Source organism: Cydia strobilella, chromosome Z (genome assembly GCF_947568885.1).
Source record: "Cydia strobilella chromosome Z, ilCydStro3.1, whole genome shotgun sequence".
Classification (NCBI taxonomy): Eukaryota; Metazoa; Arthropoda; class Insecta; order Lepidoptera; family Tortricidae; genus Cydia; species Cydia strobilella.
Window position 1 is genome coordinate 51,190,522 of NC_086068.1, and position 19,641 is coordinate 51,210,162.

At 37.3% G+C, this 19,641-nt stretch overlaps 1 protein-coding gene across 2 annotated transcripts in view; it reads left to right on the forward strand.

Moving 5' to 3' along the window:
• The window catches only part of LOC134753943 (gamma-aminobutyric acid type B receptor subunit 1), a 176,248-nt gene extending 161,235 nt beyond the window's left edge, over positions 1-15,013 (forward strand). The window contains exons 9-15 of one of the 2 annotated variants that reach the window (XM_063689943.1): positions 1,283-1,424; positions 2,091-2,241; positions 3,565-3,805; positions 5,875-6,082; positions 7,333-7,589; positions 10,270-10,416; positions 14,737-15,013. In XM_063689943.1, coding sequence (XP_063546013.1) covers positions 1,283-1,424; positions 2,091-2,241; positions 3,565-3,805; positions 5,875-6,082; positions 7,333-7,589; positions 10,270-10,416; positions 14,737-14,946 — 1,356 coding nt within the window. In that variant the 3' untranslated portion in view covers positions 14,947-15,013. The remainder of the gene's footprint in view (positions 1-1,282; positions 1,425-2,090; positions 2,242-3,564; positions 3,806-5,874; positions 6,083-7,332; positions 7,590-10,269; positions 10,417-14,736) is intronic. The other variant, XM_063689944.1, reaches the window with a different exon arrangement.
• Positions 15,014-19,641: the final 4,628 nt, after the last annotated feature.

Below are 19,641 nucleotides of genomic sequence, written 5' to 3' on the forward strand. Positions count from 1 at the left end.
AGTGCCCAGGTAGCAAAATGACGTCAAATGACGTCAGCGACGTCATAATGACGTAATAATGCCGTCATTTTGCTACCTGGGTGGGACCGTGAGTTAGAGGGTAATAACTGAGACTGTCTTATTTCATAATTTTTAAAAGTATTTAGTGAAGCTTTTCTTATATATTGTGATTTTACCTTGAAACATTCTCATTAACTGATCAGGGAGCCTAGCCAAGATGGCAATCGTACATCGACAAACGCCGAACGAAAAGAAAAAATATACGAGTTGTCGGCCGGGATGACAGATGTTATGAAAATACACGGGACTATTTCCATACATTATTTAAGTTTCGATGGTCGTTTTCTACCAACGGTCGACATCTTGGCTAAATTTATGTATATTCTAAATAAAAACTAACTTTGCTCTCTTGTTACACAAATAACTAAAGTTACATTATTGAGTACATAGGTATTACGGTCAAGGAATTTAATTTCAGTAGGTACTTACCATTTCGTACCTTGTCACAGTGACAATAGAATGAGGTCCCTAGCGACTTTCATATAGATTGACACTGTGACAAGGTACGAAATGGTGCTGAAATTAAATTCTTTGACTGTACCAATTTACATTAAAACAACAAATAGGTACCGCAAAATGTGCCTGTTATGCTCACACAAACAATCGAAATTTAATTTACATTGTAGATTGTTAACCAAGGGATGAGAGGCACTCATTTCTGCTGCGTTCGAGCGCCATAATCCGAAGCTGAAATAATGCCTTTCACCCGAGTTAAACACTTCTTTTCATTTCGAAAACGAGGAAAGTAAAACGCATGTGTTTTTTTAAAAACTTGACTAAATATACATTTTTATAGTATGTCTTGAGGGTACTTTCAATTTTATGCAAAAGTATCGTTATTTATGGAATGGAGAGTTAAATATCAGAATGGAAATTTTATAACAAATCCATTTAAACCCAAATTACAATTGCTTATCTTAAAAAAAATAAAAAAATCGTACTTGGAACGTAAACGTATAATTTTCTGCACAGCATGAGAAATGAAAAATAATTATATTGTAGGAGGTATGTTGATATATATAAGTATGCCGAATTAAAATAGACCATCACTACTATCATGTTGTAACACTTAAATGTGGTTAACTGATATAGTTTTCATATATAACAACCGTTGGAGTACAATTACCCAGTGGAGAGCAAACCGGCACATTCTACGGCACATCACGTGTTATTCTACAATTATATATTAGGTACGAACTGTAAAACGCATATTTGTTTTCAGGGTCTAGTGGCATTTTCATCCCAAGGTGACCGCATAGCTTTAACGCAAATCGAGCAGCTGTCGGAGCAACATTACGTGAAGCTCGGTTACTATGACACGCAAGCCGACAACCTGACGTGGTTGGATCGCGAGCGGTGGGTCGGTACGTACACACGCGAACTTTCACGCAACGAGAACCGGCAACGTTACCTCCATTAAATATTCATCAGCATTATGAAAAAGTAAAATATTCCGTATTGTTTAGTTTACCATAGAGATTTCGCAGTTTGTCCTATTCCGATTATGCTAAAAACTAAGTGACATCATTTAGACATCAAAATGTAAGTCTATTTAATTTATGATTAGTTTTATTTATTTTTAGATTCAGTTTTTAAGTTATAAGTTATTTAATTATGTATTATTTATATAGGTATATTAAGTGTGTAAGTAGTTTCAATCGGTTTCCGGTACCTATTCGGATCGTATTTTAAAAAAATGTGCGGCGTTTTAAACAAAAAGTAATTAGTGATACTTTGCGCGCTGAATATAAGAAATAATATAATGCGTATTAAAAATAAGAGATATGAAAGTTAATTAATTGGGGGATAAGCCAACTACCCTTAGAATATGTGGTCGTATCAAAATTACACGCTGTAAATTACAAAAATTAAATAGTAGTAATTTTTCAAAGTATTTAATTGTTTATATCCCTTTTATTTTGCAAGATATTTAAGGATAAAGTACATAGATAATCTCCCGTCGCAATTTCCGCGCGGTGTGTTTTTGTCTAATTACCATTTAATTTTGATTTTTTTCCCTTGCTGAACAGGTGGCAAGGTCCCGCCGGACAGGACGGTGATAGTGAACGAGCTGCGGACGGTCTCGCTGCCGCTGTTCGCTTGCATGGCGTCGCTGTGCGTGGCCGGGATCATTGCGGCTATTGCGCTCATCATATTCAACTGCGTGCACCGGCATAGAAGGTAACAGGGTGCTTAGCCAAGATGCCAATCGTTCGCTCCGCCTCCGTGGCGATCGGAACGGTCAACGGTCACTCTTCCGTATTAGTGCCACTGAGAGCGTATCCTTCGCTACGGAGCGAACGATTAGCATTTATGTATTTATAGCCAAATAGTCATGTCGTTTTTGATGCCATTACGTCTCAATACTTACAATTTCAACTTTAACTTTTTAATTTTCAACGATCGAAGTATAAAGCGCCTTTATGCTATCGAGTCTACTAACAGAAAGTATACCTGTACGTATTGTATATTGAATAGGCTAATATATGTTCTGGGCACGATTAAACAAAACTTTAATAATTCGGGTTTTTAATCACATTGAATTATTACTTTAACCAAAAGAAATTAAAACCTTCGCCTTTAAGTGAAAACGAAGTATTTTTAGATTTTTTTTGTGATTTTGTGTTTGTACTTGTTGTTAAACAAAGAAAGTACCATATTATACATACTCATGAGATCAAAATTTAAGCGTCCCATAACTTTTATTGACACGATTGATAGTCCTTACTTATGTTGCTAGTCACCTAAATGATAAATACTGCTCCGACCTACTTGATTTTGTCAATAATTGCTATCATTAATCTTGCGATATATGTATAGTTCCAAAGAAAATTGTACCGCATTTGTTTACCCTTTCACATACAGATTATGTAGATTTACGTAATGAACATGAATAAGTAGGACAATATCCAATTATAATCCAACATTTCCCTTTATTCTGAATCTAGATTCAGATTCATGGTTACTGCGCATTTTTAACTGCCGTGAACGATATTAATTCAATTTGAGAGTTTGACTTATAGTCCGCTTTTATTGCCGTGAATATTATAGCAGTCGTTAAGCCATAACGTTCTTTGTATTCATAAATTTCATAGTTATTTTTGTATATTTTGTATTCAGTATTCAGGCAATTGTGCAAGATCACGCTATGAAAATATGACGTTTAGAATGACACTTTCACACTGTTCTGTTCAAGTTGTTGCAAAGTTAACTTACACGGTCTCTAGTCACAAAATAATCGATAAATGCTATTTGTGTTACTTAACTTCAAACTCGGGTAAATCTATTCGACCCTCTTAGGAAATATCTACCCTATTACCTTTTCTTAATACCAAAATCGCAAAATCTGACAGTTGGGTTAAGCGACTTACTCGAGTTTGAAGTTAAGCGACTTATTTGTCTTAACTAGACTTTCAGTCGAAAAGAAATCACAAATGATTTTAATTTTACTGGTCGGCCCAATACAATGTGTGACCGGTATATTATTCGCCGCGGCTTGGGCAGGGTGATCCAGTGGTCGCACCCAGCGTGCAACACGGTGATGTTGTGCGGCTGCTGCATCTGCCTGGGCGCGGCCGTGGCGCTCGGCGTTGACGGCCGCTGGGTGCAGCCGCAGCACTTCCCCGGCCTGTGCGCGGCCCGCGCCTGGCTCCTGGCTACCGGCTTCTCGATGGCGTACGGCGCCATGTTTACGAAAGTCTGGCGTGTGCACAGGCACACTACTAAACCTAAGCCTGATAGCAAGGTGAGTTCAATGGATTCTGATGAGGTAGAATAAAACGTAACGTCGTTTCGCTTAAATTCAAAGCAGATTAAGTTATTATGAACTGAAATAGATATCATACACCAAAGAAAATATGACCAAGTCCACAACAAGTTCAATATTTCATAAAAATAGTTTGATTTGTTGCCTAGTTGGACAGATTAAGTGAACTGAATAAGTATCTTCATTTTCCATTAGACTGCAATAAAATCATAGTATTACTTACTGTTTTTCAAACAGGCATGTGGCATGTATGTATCTAGTTTGTTACGTATATTCGTTGTGCTGAATGCGGTGACTACAGCTCCCACAACTGCATTATGTATAACATGGAATAAATATTAAAAAGGGGTGTCTATTATCACAGAACATCCTTTACCACCAAAAGGGTTGTACGTTGTGTACCCAAGGGTACAATTCGCGGTTTATAAAAAGTACTGAGGGCATCAACTTTGGTACGTGTACAATCTCCTGACACTTCATCCTATCGTTTTTCTTTGGATATTGCTACTGCATCTCATTATTTAACAGACAAAAGACACGAAATGCAGTCATATTCAAATATTATCATTGACTATCAACTAAGCAAATACCCGCAAATGAAGTGCCGCTGTTATGGGTGGAAAAGATAATATGGGGCATTTTCTATGAAAAGGGACCTTATTGTCGATGGCGCTTACGCCGCACTGCAGCGTCGCCGTCGGGCGGCATTGTATTTATATCGAAGCATCGTTAATAATGCCATCGACAATAAGGTCCCTTTTTATAGAAAATACCACATATAAACTCGCATAATAATAAGTATACCTACGTGTATACCTATCTATGTATGTGTTATATACCAAGGAGATTTCGACTTAACGTAAAGGTAAACAAAGTGACTTTTTAAAACTAATTGCGCCATTTTGTTTATTTAAATTTACTTTTTTTTAGCCTGGAGTTAACCGGTTCGGTGCGGATAGCACGACAGGCGTGTCATCAATGTTTTTATCTACGCACATATCCTTAGTGCTCTAAAATGCGTTCAGAGACCGTAGGAAATGACCATCATTATTACAACCAATTTTACTATGAGAACTTTCTTATCTGTGGTAGTAGGTAAAATCTGTACTTGAATGTTATTACATTATAGATTTTTGTAAGGTTATGAGTTTAAATTTGGAACAGCTGTCGGTACTCAAGTGGGTCTCTATTTTAGTATCCATAGATATTAAAACAGTTATCGATACGAAACGTCAATTCTGTATTTTTTTTTTAATATTAACCGCACGAGTCGCACGACATTTGATCTCGAGTGACACGAGAATAGGGACTTCATTCGCTTGTCTATAATAAATAAATAAAACATTCGTCTTGACGGAGGATCGAATTGCCGCCATTACTGTTATCATTTGTTTGTTGGTTTTTTGCTGTTACGAAAGTAGAATTGTGAAAAGTTGTTTTAATTTACATTTCAGTTGAAAATATGAGTAGTTTGTTTCAGTATTTGTTAACATTTATTTTTAAGGGCATTATTTTAATATCTTTACCTTGTCTATATGTATAGATATTTAACAGGTAGCACTAGTAGCAATGCAGGTCATTTCCCTACGGCTTCTGAACCCATCTTAGAGTACTAATGATATGTGTGTAGATAAAGTAGTGTACGCAACGGTACATAATTAGGCCTTAAAACACTCGTGTGATTCTATTATGAAACTCGCTGACGCTCGTTTCATAAAACCACACATGTTTTATGGCCTCTCATTATGTATCAGTTGCATAACGTATGGTGTATGACACGAGAGGCGTGCCATCATAATTATTCTATGGCCTAAGGCACGCCTGTCGTGTCATGAAACAATTGTTCGCCCGCCACAGCCAAAAATTTTTGATAATGGAACACGCAACAAATCTGTTAATTGAATCGAGAAAAGGCAATCTACACTTAAAAATCATAATATTACACATTTGTTGCTTAGCATACGTACCTACTACTACTACCTACATATGACTTAATTGCTTACATTTCGCTCGCAACAAGTAAACATATCTGAGTGATTGGTACGCAGAAACGTATGCACGGCTGGAAACTATACACCATGGTTGGCGGTCTGTTGGTGGTGGATGCGACGCTGCTCACCACGTGGCAGCTGCGGGACCCGCTGCAGCGCGAGGTGGAGACCTTCTCGCTGGAGTCCCCGCGGCACCACGACGACGATGTCCACATCAGGCCCGAGCTCGAACACTGCGAGAGTAAAAACAATACCGTCTGGCTAGGTAAGACATCCACCACCCCACCACGCTACCACGTTCTACGTTTTACCACGACAAATTTAATAGTTCATCTAGGTTTTGCGACCTCAACATTTAAAACCAGCATGAAGAACTAATCATCCAAAAGATACACCCTCAACTAAGACTGAAACGCTAGATTAATATCAGTTTTCCTAATCATCTAGTTTTTTTTAAATTTACTCCCAGAGGACGACGACGTGATATACCCAAGGCCAAATAGTAAACAACCAAACGAGTTCCTTCAATTAATAGTATTTTTTTCTTCGAAACTTATAGGTACAGTCAACATCAAAAGTAGCGGATCAAACTGAGCGTCGAAAGTATCTACCATTCTGTAAAACAGTCAGCTGCCTCCTGTCGAATAGCTTCATTACTGGGCGACATCAGATCTATACAAGTGAACACAGTGTGGCTCGTTTATCTTTTAACACCCATTAAATACCCCCAACGATGATTTACGTTTTTATAAAACTCGAGACCTTCAGAAAATTACAGTCATTATCCAAAACCTTGTCAGTATTTACCTATGAGAGATGAGTTTTAATGTAAGACTAAGCAGATAATTACTTATGAGTTATTATGTAAATCATTGCTAGTAATTTATTTCAAGGAAAATATCTAACAACATATTTAACTAACAAAATATGGATTGTTATATCGTCCGAAATAAATGTTTTTTTTTTTATATCAGATATATTAGTGAGCTTGAAACTGCTGAATCTGAATAAGTGATTTAGAATTGATTTCGGACCTTAAGATACATACATACATATTATTAATATGGTCAGAAAATAATGTGTTAATTATTTTGGACGCCAATGACCGATATATATGCACCGTAGTTTAAACACTGTTTTAGTTTAAACACAAGAGGAAATTCGACGCTGCAAGCCTACGAGGACATTTGCCTGACGTATTATTCCACAAATAACCCTATTTTATGTATTTCAGATTGAATATACAAATATATTATAACGAAAAAAAAATGTTTTTCATCAATTTCAAATCGCGTCCTTTTTGGGACATCCTTATAATCATGTTTGTTTTAATGTGCTGCCTAACATACGAGCCGCCATCTCTACTTAGGTACATACCTACTAACTTAATTGGCTCTATCGCCCTTAACCCAGGCGTCGATTAAAGTAGGTATACTCTAGCAATTATTTCAGAGGTTCTTAAGACCACCTCCACCAAATACATTGTTATTAGTTCAAAAAAGCAATTTTTCGTAGGACTGATGTACGGCTACAAAGGCCTGGTGCTGGTATTTGGGCTATTCCTGGCCTACGAGACGCGATCTGTGAAGGTGCGGCAGATCAACGACTCGCGCTACGTGGGGATGAGCATCTACAACGTGGTGGTGCTGTGCCTCATCACCGCGCCCGTCACGCTGGTCATCGCCTCGCAGCAGGACGCCTCCTTCGCCTTCGTCTCGTTGGCGATCGTTTTCTGCTGTTTCCTCAGTATGGCACTGATATTTGTTCCTAAGGTAAGCTTTATACGGTTCTTGTTCGCTATACAAATTAGTGTTTGAAATTCAAATATCTACCTAACTCTTATAATATCCATAAACAATCGTTACAAGACGCATAATATTCATTAAAAAGATTGTTAAAACAAAATATTAGTCAAAAAGAATCCACAAACCCTCTTTAACTTATTAAAAGCTAAATGGAGCGAGTTTTTATAAAAAGAAACATCTTAAAATAAAGTCGAGTTCATGATGTACTTACACACGTGGCTTTTACTTCAAAAGGTGGCTTGCCGCAAAGTTTGTAAACTTCAACCAGGATTACTGCTTTAATGAACTATGTATAAAAGCTTTTTGTAACAGCTCTAAAGATTAGACTAAGTATATCGGTCTTGCATATACTTAGTTAAGGTTTTTTTAATCTTTTACTGATATTAAAAACTAATTGTGAGTCATGTTAATACCTACTTTTAAACAGTTAACCCAGTAAATAAAACTATGAAAACGGATTATGTCGCGTATATTGATTGATTGGTGTAGGGTTGGAGCCGGCGTAGTTTTTATCGCGTGTATATATGGACGATATGGTGCTGCTGGGGCCCTCTGTTTGTGCAGTCAGAAAACTTCTGAGCATGTGTGAGGAGTATGCCGTGGCTCACGGACTCAGGTACAATGTGGCTAAGAGTGAGATTCTAGTTTTCCAGCCGCGCGAGCATAAGGTGGATAGGGTACCGGAAATCTTGCTGTATGGTATACCTCTAAACAGAACCAAGAAATTCAAGTACCTGGGTCATTGGGTCACGGAGTGCCTCTCGGACGATCCAGACATTGAGAGGGAGCGCAGGGCGTTGGCTGTCAGGGGTAACATGGTGGCGCGCAGGTTTGTACGTTGTTCAAGGGACGTTAAGATAACCCTATTTAAGGCATATTGCCAGTCCTTGTACACGTGCAGCCTGTGGGTCAACCATACTCAGAAGGCAATCAGCGCCTTGCGCGTTCTGTATAATAACATACTGAGGATGCTGTTGGGTCTTCCCAGGTACTGTAGCGCTTCTGGGATGTTTGCGGTTTCACAAATAGATGGCTTCCAAGCCATAATCCGGAAACGAACAGCTTCCATTATGCGCCGAGTGCGTGGGAGCTCCAACAGCATCCTGAGTCTGGTGGCAGACAGGCTAGATTGTCCGATAGCTGGACACTGGCATAGTCTGCATGTTAATATTTAAACTTAATTTTAGCGTTGACATTTAAATTTATTTTTGACTGCGCATAATGAATTACTATTAATTTTTAATCTTAATTTTAGTATTATTATTATTATTATTTTTTAATCAGAATTTAATTAATCTATTATTATTAGTACCAGTATCCATTATTATGATCAATCTATTAAATTTAAAAGTCAAGATTTATTTATTATTAATTTTAACATAATTTTAATTTTAATAATTTTAATTTTATAATTTTATTTTAATTCTTATTATAATTGCAACTGTTATCTTATTGTGTTATGCTTATTATGTATATGGACCAATGTTGTCTGCAATAAATGATAAAAAATAATAATAATAATATATATCTTTATTTGAAAATAATTGTAGTGTATAACTAGCCTTATGAACCGATTTTGCATGTACAACCAGCCTTAAAGTTTATAGTCTATGATTGTTCATTATTTTTAGTATGTGGGTATTTTTGCACTTTGTATTTTTCCTCAGTCACCCGTTGACCACGAACGCTGTAAAGGGTTCGAAACGTCGGGATGTATTATAAATTCAATATAAGCGATATAATCCGTTTTCATAGTTTTATTTCATGAGTAACTGTCGCGGTAACCGAAGACAATATTAGTTAAACCAGTGTCAAATTGTACTGGAAACCATGGTAATTCCAGATTGGATGTGAGCCCAGAGAGAGTGATGTGTATCCAGAGTGAATGATGCAACTGGCCCTTAGTCATTGAAAAGTGGCAAGTCCAGATTAATTATTTTTCTTTAATAGCTGTCGTTCAGTGGGAGCTATTTGTCTCATGAAAACAAACGGTAGGCGGTTGAAATTTATACTGAATTTGTAACTATTTCTGTGCCCTGTGTAATAACAAATAATAACAATAGAATAATATAAATTAACGAGGTGGGGGCCCTCGTTAATTTAGCATAAATAAACAAGTTTGGGAACAAATCAAATTATTTTTATTAAATATTTTGATTTGTGTTTTTTAAGTAGTCACACTACCTAGTCTTACTAAGATGGCATATAGTCGAGAAATTCGGACGGGCACCGCCGTGGCGGGGTGGCCTAGGGGTTCGGCGTTAGCCGCGATAGCTAAAGACGCCGGTTCGAATCCGGCCTTCACCACTGGAGGGCTTTTCGTCACTTTTTCTTTAATATATGACATCTATTACAGTTTTTAGCATAAATACTTACCCCGTTATTCATAAACGTCTAACAAGCCGTTAATAATCGTTTGTCCCTTTCCATCATACCTATACGTCAGAAAGGGACAAACGATTATTAGCGGCTTGCCAACTGCAGTAGACGTTTATGAATAAGGGGGTAGTTGTTTATTTTAAGTATTTTTAATACGTTTTTGTAGTAAACCGTATACACGACTACATACAAGAAGGGTTTAGTTAGGTTAATTCCATTATAAAATATTAAAATGTATATGTTTTGAAATTTGTTAGTTATATTGAAGGTCGTGCAGGTGATCGAGGTAATCCGGCACCCCACGGAGCGCGCGGAGAGCGGCCGCGGCTCCGGCTCCGGCTCGGCGCCCGCCGACGAGGAGCGCTACCGCGAGCTCGTCAAAGAGAACGAGGAGCTGCAGAAGCTCATTACGCAGGTAACTGAAGCCTCCAAGTGATCTGGCAGGCCACGGAACGCGTACAGAGCGGTCGTGCGACCAGTTCTGGCTCGAAAACGACGAGAAACGCTACCGCAAACTTGTCAAATAGAATGAGGAGCTGCACGTCACAAGCTCATAACGCAGGTAACTTAAAATCGAGGAAATTTGGTGCCCCACAGACTGCGCGAAGAGCGGCGCACCCCCTTCTCCAGAATTCAACTCCTAGGTTCGCTATCGCTGTCGGGATTCTTATTGTTTTTTTTAAGTCAAATACATTCCAATTAACTTGGCTAAACAAATATTGGTAAAAAAACAAGACTTTGCAAAATACAGGGTCACATGTCACATGTTTAACATAATTTTTTTCCTCAAACTCCTTATTGGTATGAGATTTTACTAAACAAATATTACGTGCACGAGGAACGTTCCTTACATTTACGAAATCAAAGAAAATATATGAAATTTGCCGTAAGCCGTAATAAAATCACGTGTACTGTATTTTTGCCTCTAATGTTACCTTGATGCTTCTAAGTATTTTTTGTGTCATGCGATTGCTTCGTTTTTAATAACACTGCACATACATATAAATTTAATAAATGTCAAAATAGTCTCACGTATTAAAGCGGAAATATACACGCGTACGTGGCTCTGTTACCGTAAATGAGTGCGGACACATATGACCGCAAACCGACGTGAGCTGCACCGCCAAATCAGCGGTGGCGGCACAGATACTACACCACATACTACTACTTACGTTAGATGCTACTAAAACTAGTATAGCGTATTCATCCATATAATATCGCTAGCATTGGCGTATCTTTGCTCTTCGCTAACGCACGCAGTTTTCTAGAACGTTAGATAATAACCATACCCCAGTTTGACGGAAGCAATAGAACTTAAATAATACTCTTACATACAACTGTTATGTTATTTTTAAATATATTAGTCAAATATAAACGAACTTTTTGAAGAGGTGTTTTATACTTAATGCTTTTTACACTGTTTTTTTTTTTAATTCCTTTAATTTTATTTCAAGGGTGCATTCCCGAGCTTAAACTAAGTTACTTTCCCACAGACACTGGTATTCTAATTAACTCCATTTTGGAGATAATCAATAATTTGATTTTATCTTATAAGGCCCTACGAGCGTGTACCTACACTTGCATTAGGGCCTGTTTACGTATTGATTAGTGTTTAGTATGAGTTTATACATTTGCTACTATAGTTGGTCAAGCAAATCTTGTCAGTAAAGTCAGTAAAAGGAGGCAAATTTAAAAAAAATATGTGCGAAGGGTTTCTCATAGAAAATTTGAATTTAGCGCGAAATAAACGCAAGTACTGTCTCGGACGATCGATGTTCGAAATGATATTGATATGTCATACTCGTAGTTTTAATTGTTTGGTTGAGTTAAATCTAATGCCCGTGTTACAATATTAACGATATATGCAGCATGTAATAACTTTTTGAAAAAAGAAAAAAAAATGAATATTAACTACGCAGGTTAGTTTCCTTAAATGTACCTAGCCATACCCCGAAGTTAACGGAGTTTAAAAAAACGGTGTATAATACCTATTCGTAATACAAAATCAACAGTATTATAAGGTTTAAACCTGGGGCCCGTTTATCAAAAGCTTGTAGATTGTAATACAAGTGGAAGTCCCTTTCTAACAAAAGCTGTCAAAAAGGGACTTCCACTTGTATTACAAGCTACAAGCTTTTGATAAACGGGCCCCTGGTCCAAAGGTAAGAAAGACATTGAAGATTGAAGGGCCTACCGCCAACATTAAAAAATCTAAAACCGTTACCCGCCTCTAGAATATGCAAGAGCGATAGAGAGGCAGATAATGATTTTAGGTTTTCCGATGTTCGCGGTTAGCCCTCTGAACTCGGAAAAACTTAAGCTCGTGTTATTCGACAAACCTCTGTATCGTCTAGAAATGGGGGTATTTCAAATACCTATGTTTTAGTTAATTAATATTTTAATAAAAAAATACATTACAATTTTGCCCCACACGCCACGACTTGATATGTTACCTACACGGGTTTTTTTACGTGCAATTTGTGGCTTGGCGTTGATGACAATTTATTACTTCATTGACGCGGCGGCGAAACGGTTAAATAATGAATGGTTATCTTAATTATTACAAAATCTTTACAATTAAATTTCGTCAATCGTAAATAAAGTTATTTTATCTACGCACATATCGTTAGTGCTCTAAAATGCGTTCAGAAACCGTAGGAAATGACCAGCATTATTACAACCAATTTTACTATGAGAACTTTCTTATCTGTGGTAGTAGGTAAAATCTGTACTTTAATGTTATTACATTATAGATTTTGGTAAGGTTATGAGTTTAAATTTGGAACAGCTGTCGGAACTCAAGTGGGTCCCTATTCTAGTATCCATAGATATTAAAACAGTTATCGAAACGAAACGTCAATTCAGTATGTTTTTTTTTAATATAAATCGCACGACATTTGATCCCGAGTGACATGAGAATAGGGACTTAATTCGTTTGTCTATAATTTAAAAAAAAAACATTCGTCTTGACGGAGGATCGAATTGCCGCCATTACATTGCCGTCATTGTTTGTTAGGATTTTGACTTTTTTGCTGTTACGAAAGTAGACTTGTGAAAAATTGTTTGTAATTTACATTTTAGTTGTAAATATGAGTAGTTTGTTTCTGTATTTGTTCAAATTTATTTTTTATTGCATTATTTTAATATACATAGTCTTTAGATATTTTACAGGTAGCACTAGTAGCAATGCAGGTCATTTCTCTACGGCTTCTGAACCCATCTTAGAGTACTTATGATATGTGTGTAGATAAAGTAGTGTATGCAACTGTACATAATTAGGCCTTAAAACACTCGTGTGATTCTATTATGAAACTCGCTGACACTCGTTTCATAAAACCACACTTGTGTTTTAAGGCCTCTCATTATGTATCAGTTGCATAAACTACTATAAACGTAAATCTATTCGGTCACTAGATGCAAAATAAAATAGGTACACAATATTTTTATCGTCCCGTTGAGGCATTTGACGGACGAGTGCGCGCGTGCCGAACGCCATAGGCTGTTAAAAATTTGTATATAAGGTGGGTCATCCTACTCTAATCTACTTATTTGCTCTTTCGTCCGGTCGCTATTCTGAACCGTCACGTACACAACCGTGAGTGGTATTTTTACCGATTTCATTAAATGCCTAAAATACATCAGTGATCATGTTAGGAGCAGACGCCATACGCTTTTACAATTATCTTTATTTATACAAATATAGCTTCAACTACAATAGTCGATTGCAAAGATTGGACTAAACAAAAAAACGTTGAACTATGTTAGTACTATGCCTTATGGGAAACGGTCGAAGAGATAGTTCAGATCCGGAAACCGGTACCAACTTTTAGTATGTTGTTGGGCATAGTATCGGGTCTCCAAAACTGCCGGGAGACAGCGGCGCCGGCCATCTACTTCAGCGAAATGACGTCATCAAAATGACTCCTGCCTCGCTGCGAATATTGCATATTGCACCCAAACTGTGCATTGCACATACACGTGTGTGTTATTAAATGAAAGCCAATTAAATATTCTATATTTTATTTATATATTGTGTCCCAAATTATACAACAGTATAAGAGCAATTTAGAAAGAAATCTAAATGACGTAAAAAAATATTCTTTTATTTGGGTTTTACAATCAAACGAAAAGTCGGATCTTAAAGTAATGTACTACAACATTAAAGATGACATCTCAAGCCTTACACTGGTATCAAAAAAATCAAAATCTGATCATAAATTTAGAAATTATGCATCAAAATGTAGGTATTTGCTGTAACAAATGCATTAAAGTAAAAAAATCTAAATTGGTCTTTTTTTAGGATAATCCGCATAAGCTTCTAGTATGTTATTAGCTATATAAATAGGATCATAAAACTGCGGGAGAGAATCTCTATAGTGCCTGAGTGACAAATAATGGCGACATACATGTGACCACTGTCGAAATTTGTAAAATCTAAATTATTACGTGTGCTACATCAAACGAAAGGTTATTGCATACGCAGTTTTGGAAACCCAATACTGTGCCAAATAACATACTAAAAGTTGAAAGCGGTTTCCGGATCTAAACTATATTCTCATAAGGCAGCGCACTATAGGAAACTAGGGAAATTATTGTTTTGTTTAGTTGACTGTTGTAAATTTTCACAATTACTTACCAATATAGTTCTTGGTAAGAGTAGTTCGTGGTAGTATTCTCTATTTCTACTACATGAGCACTATCCGCAGTCTTGATACACGTTAAATGTTTGTTGCAGAAAGAGGACCGCATACGAGTGCTGAAACAAAAGCTGTGTGAGCGTGAGGCGGCGACGGCGGCGGCGGACGGCGTGAGCGTGACGCAAGGTACGGCCGTCGTGTTCGCGGACCTGGCCACCGCCACCTCCGACTACGGCACCTCCACCAATTACACGCGCTCCTCGCGAGCTTCACTATCTGACCCCGAATTTTCCGAAAGTTACCTCTAAATCTACTCGTCCAGTGACAGCTAAATGATTGCGATGACCGGCTCAGCTTGAGCTTCTCCTTTAGACGTAAATTACACAAAGTAAATTTTACGTTTAAAGCACAGTTGTCTCAAATACCCAGTTGTTTAAAACAATTTACATGGCGATTGGCGATGCAAATAAATAGAGGCGTGCAAGTTAAACTGTTACACAGCATTTTGTCAGCACTCCATAATGCAAAACTAATTTGTATTCAACTATTTTGCTGCGTCTGGTGGAAGTTTCATTCAATTAGTTTTATAAAATATTCCTGTTTTAGAACCATTATTTTTAATATTAAAATAAGAACCTGTTCTTAAAATACCTGACACGAGTTATTGTTTATCTATCCAAACACTTTTTTAAATAATTAATAGGTATTCCTGATGCCGTCATTGTTATTTATAGACAATTTCGGTAAATAAATTTTTAAATTTTAATAGGTGCCTTACGTACTTATTCCCGGCAGGATACAGTTTTAGGGTTCCGTACTTTAAAAGGCAAAAACGGAACCCTTATAGGATCACTCGTGCGTCTGTCTGTCCTTCTGTCACAGCCCATTTTCTCCGAAACTAGTGAACCACTTAATTTGAAATTTGGTACAGATATGAATTTTGGTAAGTATTTATGTGACCCAAAGACGGGTGTAACGTCAACAAGTAATTTTGGGGGGTACCTGAATGAGAAAATTAAAAAACAAAGTTTTGCAAACTATGTCGTGATATATATCAAATGAAAGGGCTCATTGTGAGAAACTCAGATATATATTTTTTATAATTTTTGAATAAACCGTTTAGAAGTTATTCAAGAAAGTAGACAAATAACTATCACTAGACTTATATTGACCGGGATATAGACCGTGATTACCTTTTGTATTATTTGTGAGCTCCCGAACTCACAAATAATACAAAAGGTAATCACGGTCTATATCCCGGTCAATATAAGTCTAGTGAAACTAACCGTGAATCATTCAAAACTCTAAAAAATTATCATTCCTTATCTTTTCTTTATTCTTTATCTCTGAAACTACTAGGTCTAGAATGTTGAAAAAAATGCACAAAATAGTTCTTAACCTAAAGATGACAGGGAAAACCTATTAGAAATCTACAATCGAGCCTGAGCGGGATTTAAGAACAAAAATGCGGTTAGGCTGTTTTAAGGTCACAGCCGCAATGGTTTACGTGAACCGTGGTGTAGACAACTATTGCTAAAGCCCGAGGGCCGAGATCCGCGTATTTCGAAGGCCCGAAACGTCCCGGAGAGGCGTGCCTATCCACGACTGAGGCCGAAGATCGAGCTTTGGGACGTTACTGCTCAGAAAAAGAACAATAGTACAAGTGTCTCAATTCGATGACTGAGCCCCGCGTAGGGCTGAAGGCCCGGAGCGTCCGATCTGTACATGCTTCCTAAAACTCCACAAGTATCTTGAATTATTGAGATTAGTGCTTAAACACAGAATAATGGTTAAAGTATGTTAATTGGGAAGGCCGAAGGCCAAGCACCACGTAGGGCCGAAGGCCAGAAGCGCCCGAGAGAGGCGCGCCCTTAAGTTCGAGCATGAGTCGGATTGAAGGAAAAATATGCAACTAAGTAGGCTGTATCTGGCACACAGCCGCAATGGTACTTGTACTATTGTTCCGTGTTTGAGTACTACATTCCTGTAACGCTCTCTCTCTCTTGGCAACACCTCAAGAGGAAGTTGCGGAAAGCCTGCACCCGTCGGACGCTCCGAGCTTTCGGCCTTACGTGGAGCTCGGCCTTCGGCCTTCGTTTTGGGCTTTGGGGTATTATAGTTGCAGAGATATAAGCCACAGCGCCTTAATATTTTCCGTTAAGTACATCTGGTTTTTGATCCGACCCATCCGGGTTTTCAAGACGTTTCACTCACGTTTCACGTACAAAATGAAACATTGTTAAAACTTGTGTGATGCAAGGAACCCTTGAAACGCGAGTCCTACTCGCACTTGACCGGTTTTTTTCTTATTCTCATTAATTTGAAGACAAATGTATGTCAGCCAAATACAGATTCCGTACTCCGTACTCTATAGCAGGGGAGGCGACGATGCTAAATGTGTAGTAACTCGAGCGTCGTAGAGACCTATTGGAATCGAAAGATTAACGTATGCGGAGTGAAATCTGTACAATATTCAATGTCGTATTAAATAAAAAAAAACATTTCATAATGTATTTAATAACGTTAAATGCAAGATACAGTTTTCTCAAATGCGAGAATTTTAACGGAAGTTGTCGTACTTTAAGGCCATCGGTATCGAAAACACCAATGTTGGCATTTTTTTTAGTTACAATTTTATCTCCATTAGGAAAACTTTTTTAGGAAACTTCGTATGCTGGACATATTTCACATTCTCGACTCGAGCGCGTCAGATATTAGTAGTGTTAGTCGCGCAACATGTCTCTTGATAACAAGGATATGTTAATCTACCGGTTTACATAGGCAGGGTGGTCAAACGGAAGGGTAGAAAATTTTGAAAAAAATAATTTACTCGAGCGCGTCAGATATTCAAAGGGGTTGTTAAATGGACCCTGCAAAAGTGTCTATTTCAATAATCTGACGAATTCAGCGATCCGTAAGCAAATAGCAATCACAAAGTTGCAAAAAAAAATCCGGAAATACTCAAGCGTGTCAGATTATTATACAGACAGGTTCAGATTGATGTCCCAGTTACCTAGGTAAAACCTTAATCTGACGATAATGTAGAGCAGTATCCTTATTACGACGATTTGGAAAAAAAATTTTTTAATCATTTTTCAAGATAATATTGTCTTCGGTTACCGCGATAGTTACTCATGAAATAAAACTATGAAAACCACGAACGCTGTAAAGGGTTCGAAACGTCGGGATGTATTATAAATTCAATATACGCGATATAATCCGTTTTCATAGTTTTATTTCATTTTTCAAGATATTTTTAAAAATTCCTGTCGTGTATTTATTTTATTTGTAAACTTTTTTGTGCCTAAAAAAACTAAGCAGAATGCCGCTCAGTAGATCAAAATCGACCAAGGGGTTCAAGGGGTTCAGTTGGAAGATTTCTAAATAAATGTAGCTTAACGAGTTACTTCAAATTTAGCATCCTGGACTCCCCTGTTATTAACATTGTTTAATTATTTCGTTAAAAGCGTATTATTAAAATAATGACAACGGAGGGCTAGGTATATGAGGGCAGTGTGAGAGAAAGAAAGAAAAAAAATTTCAACAACTAAAAATATAAATAACAATTAAATTAAACACCCGTAAATTATACTTGACCTAGATAAAATATACAAAAGAGCTTAATTTACAAATAGGAGTCATAGATAGCGAAAAAGTTAAAGGGAAACAGAGCTGCGGTGTCAGCATGGTTGCATTGTTATCACAGGTCGCGATTTTTTTTTTGCAACTATGTGACCCTGCCACTCGCTTACGCCTCGATAAAATCGTCAGATTATTGAAATGGACGCTATTTAACAAGTAATTAATCCACCTAGAGTATTTCAAGGTGGCGATTTTTTTACTATTCTGACGGGCTGTGCTCGGTGTCAAGGACGCATACTTGGTGGAGGTACTCAACAGGATGCAAGGTGCAAGAACTGTCCGAACAAGACCTCCAAATGTCAAATTAGAATTCAAAAATCGACTGGCCGTGAAGTGAATGGTTTTTTTTTCTTTTGAATTTGATTTGAAATCCACAATACTGTTACATTCATTAGTATATGTAAAATGAAATAAAATACTCTTAATGACATAAAATATGTTCTTGCATCGTAACAATTTCTACATTTGATATGCGCAACTTATACCACCATAAGCGCGATACCATTTTATTTTTTCTCCAATGAATTCGCCCTAGCTAGAAACAGACAAGCCTAACAAACGATTAACAGTGACAACCCACACGACAAAAGTCCAATTTGTACTCATTTTTACGCTTTCTAAGGTACCTATTTAAGGCATTATTAAGCCGTCGAGTATTTTATAGGATCCGCTGCGCTCCCTGTACCTTATCGCTCATATTTTGTGCAAACGTTGAAGTCATCCCCTCTGTACCTACCTCACGTCTTATGTAAACTAAATACCTACTGCACGTTATTATCGTGTTGACATAAATTTCCTTATTATTATTAGACTGAATTAGCGTTACAATCTACATTTAGATTAATGACCACTATTCTATGATAATATGGCATTAGACAGTACTTGAGCGGTATTCGACATGCGTTAAGTGACGTTTCGTGTTGAACTTCAGTTGAATGGAAGAAATCGTGTGTTGTCGAATAGGTAAATTTGACATTAGCAATCCACAGTTAGGTGACAACGAAACCAAACCGAACCACGCAGAGTTCAGAGCCATTTTAAACCGTATAGTAGTAAGAAAACAAAGTTGATTTTTGTTGCATAATTTTTTCAATGAATGAGTTTTGGTGTACAACCAAATGATACTTTCCACAGTTGATGAACAAATGATTCATTCCACTGTTGAACTGATGTTGAAGCCGAAACTGACAGTTGTGCATCTCGAATAGGGCCCCTTATTGACAACCTACAAGGACTCGTCGTACCTTATAGTATGTTTAAGATATTTTCTACTTTTTTTTATCGGACGCTCACAGTCCAACTTGTCATTCATTATCATTACCTGCAACGATGTTTTCATCTATTTTAGTAGTATACGTAGG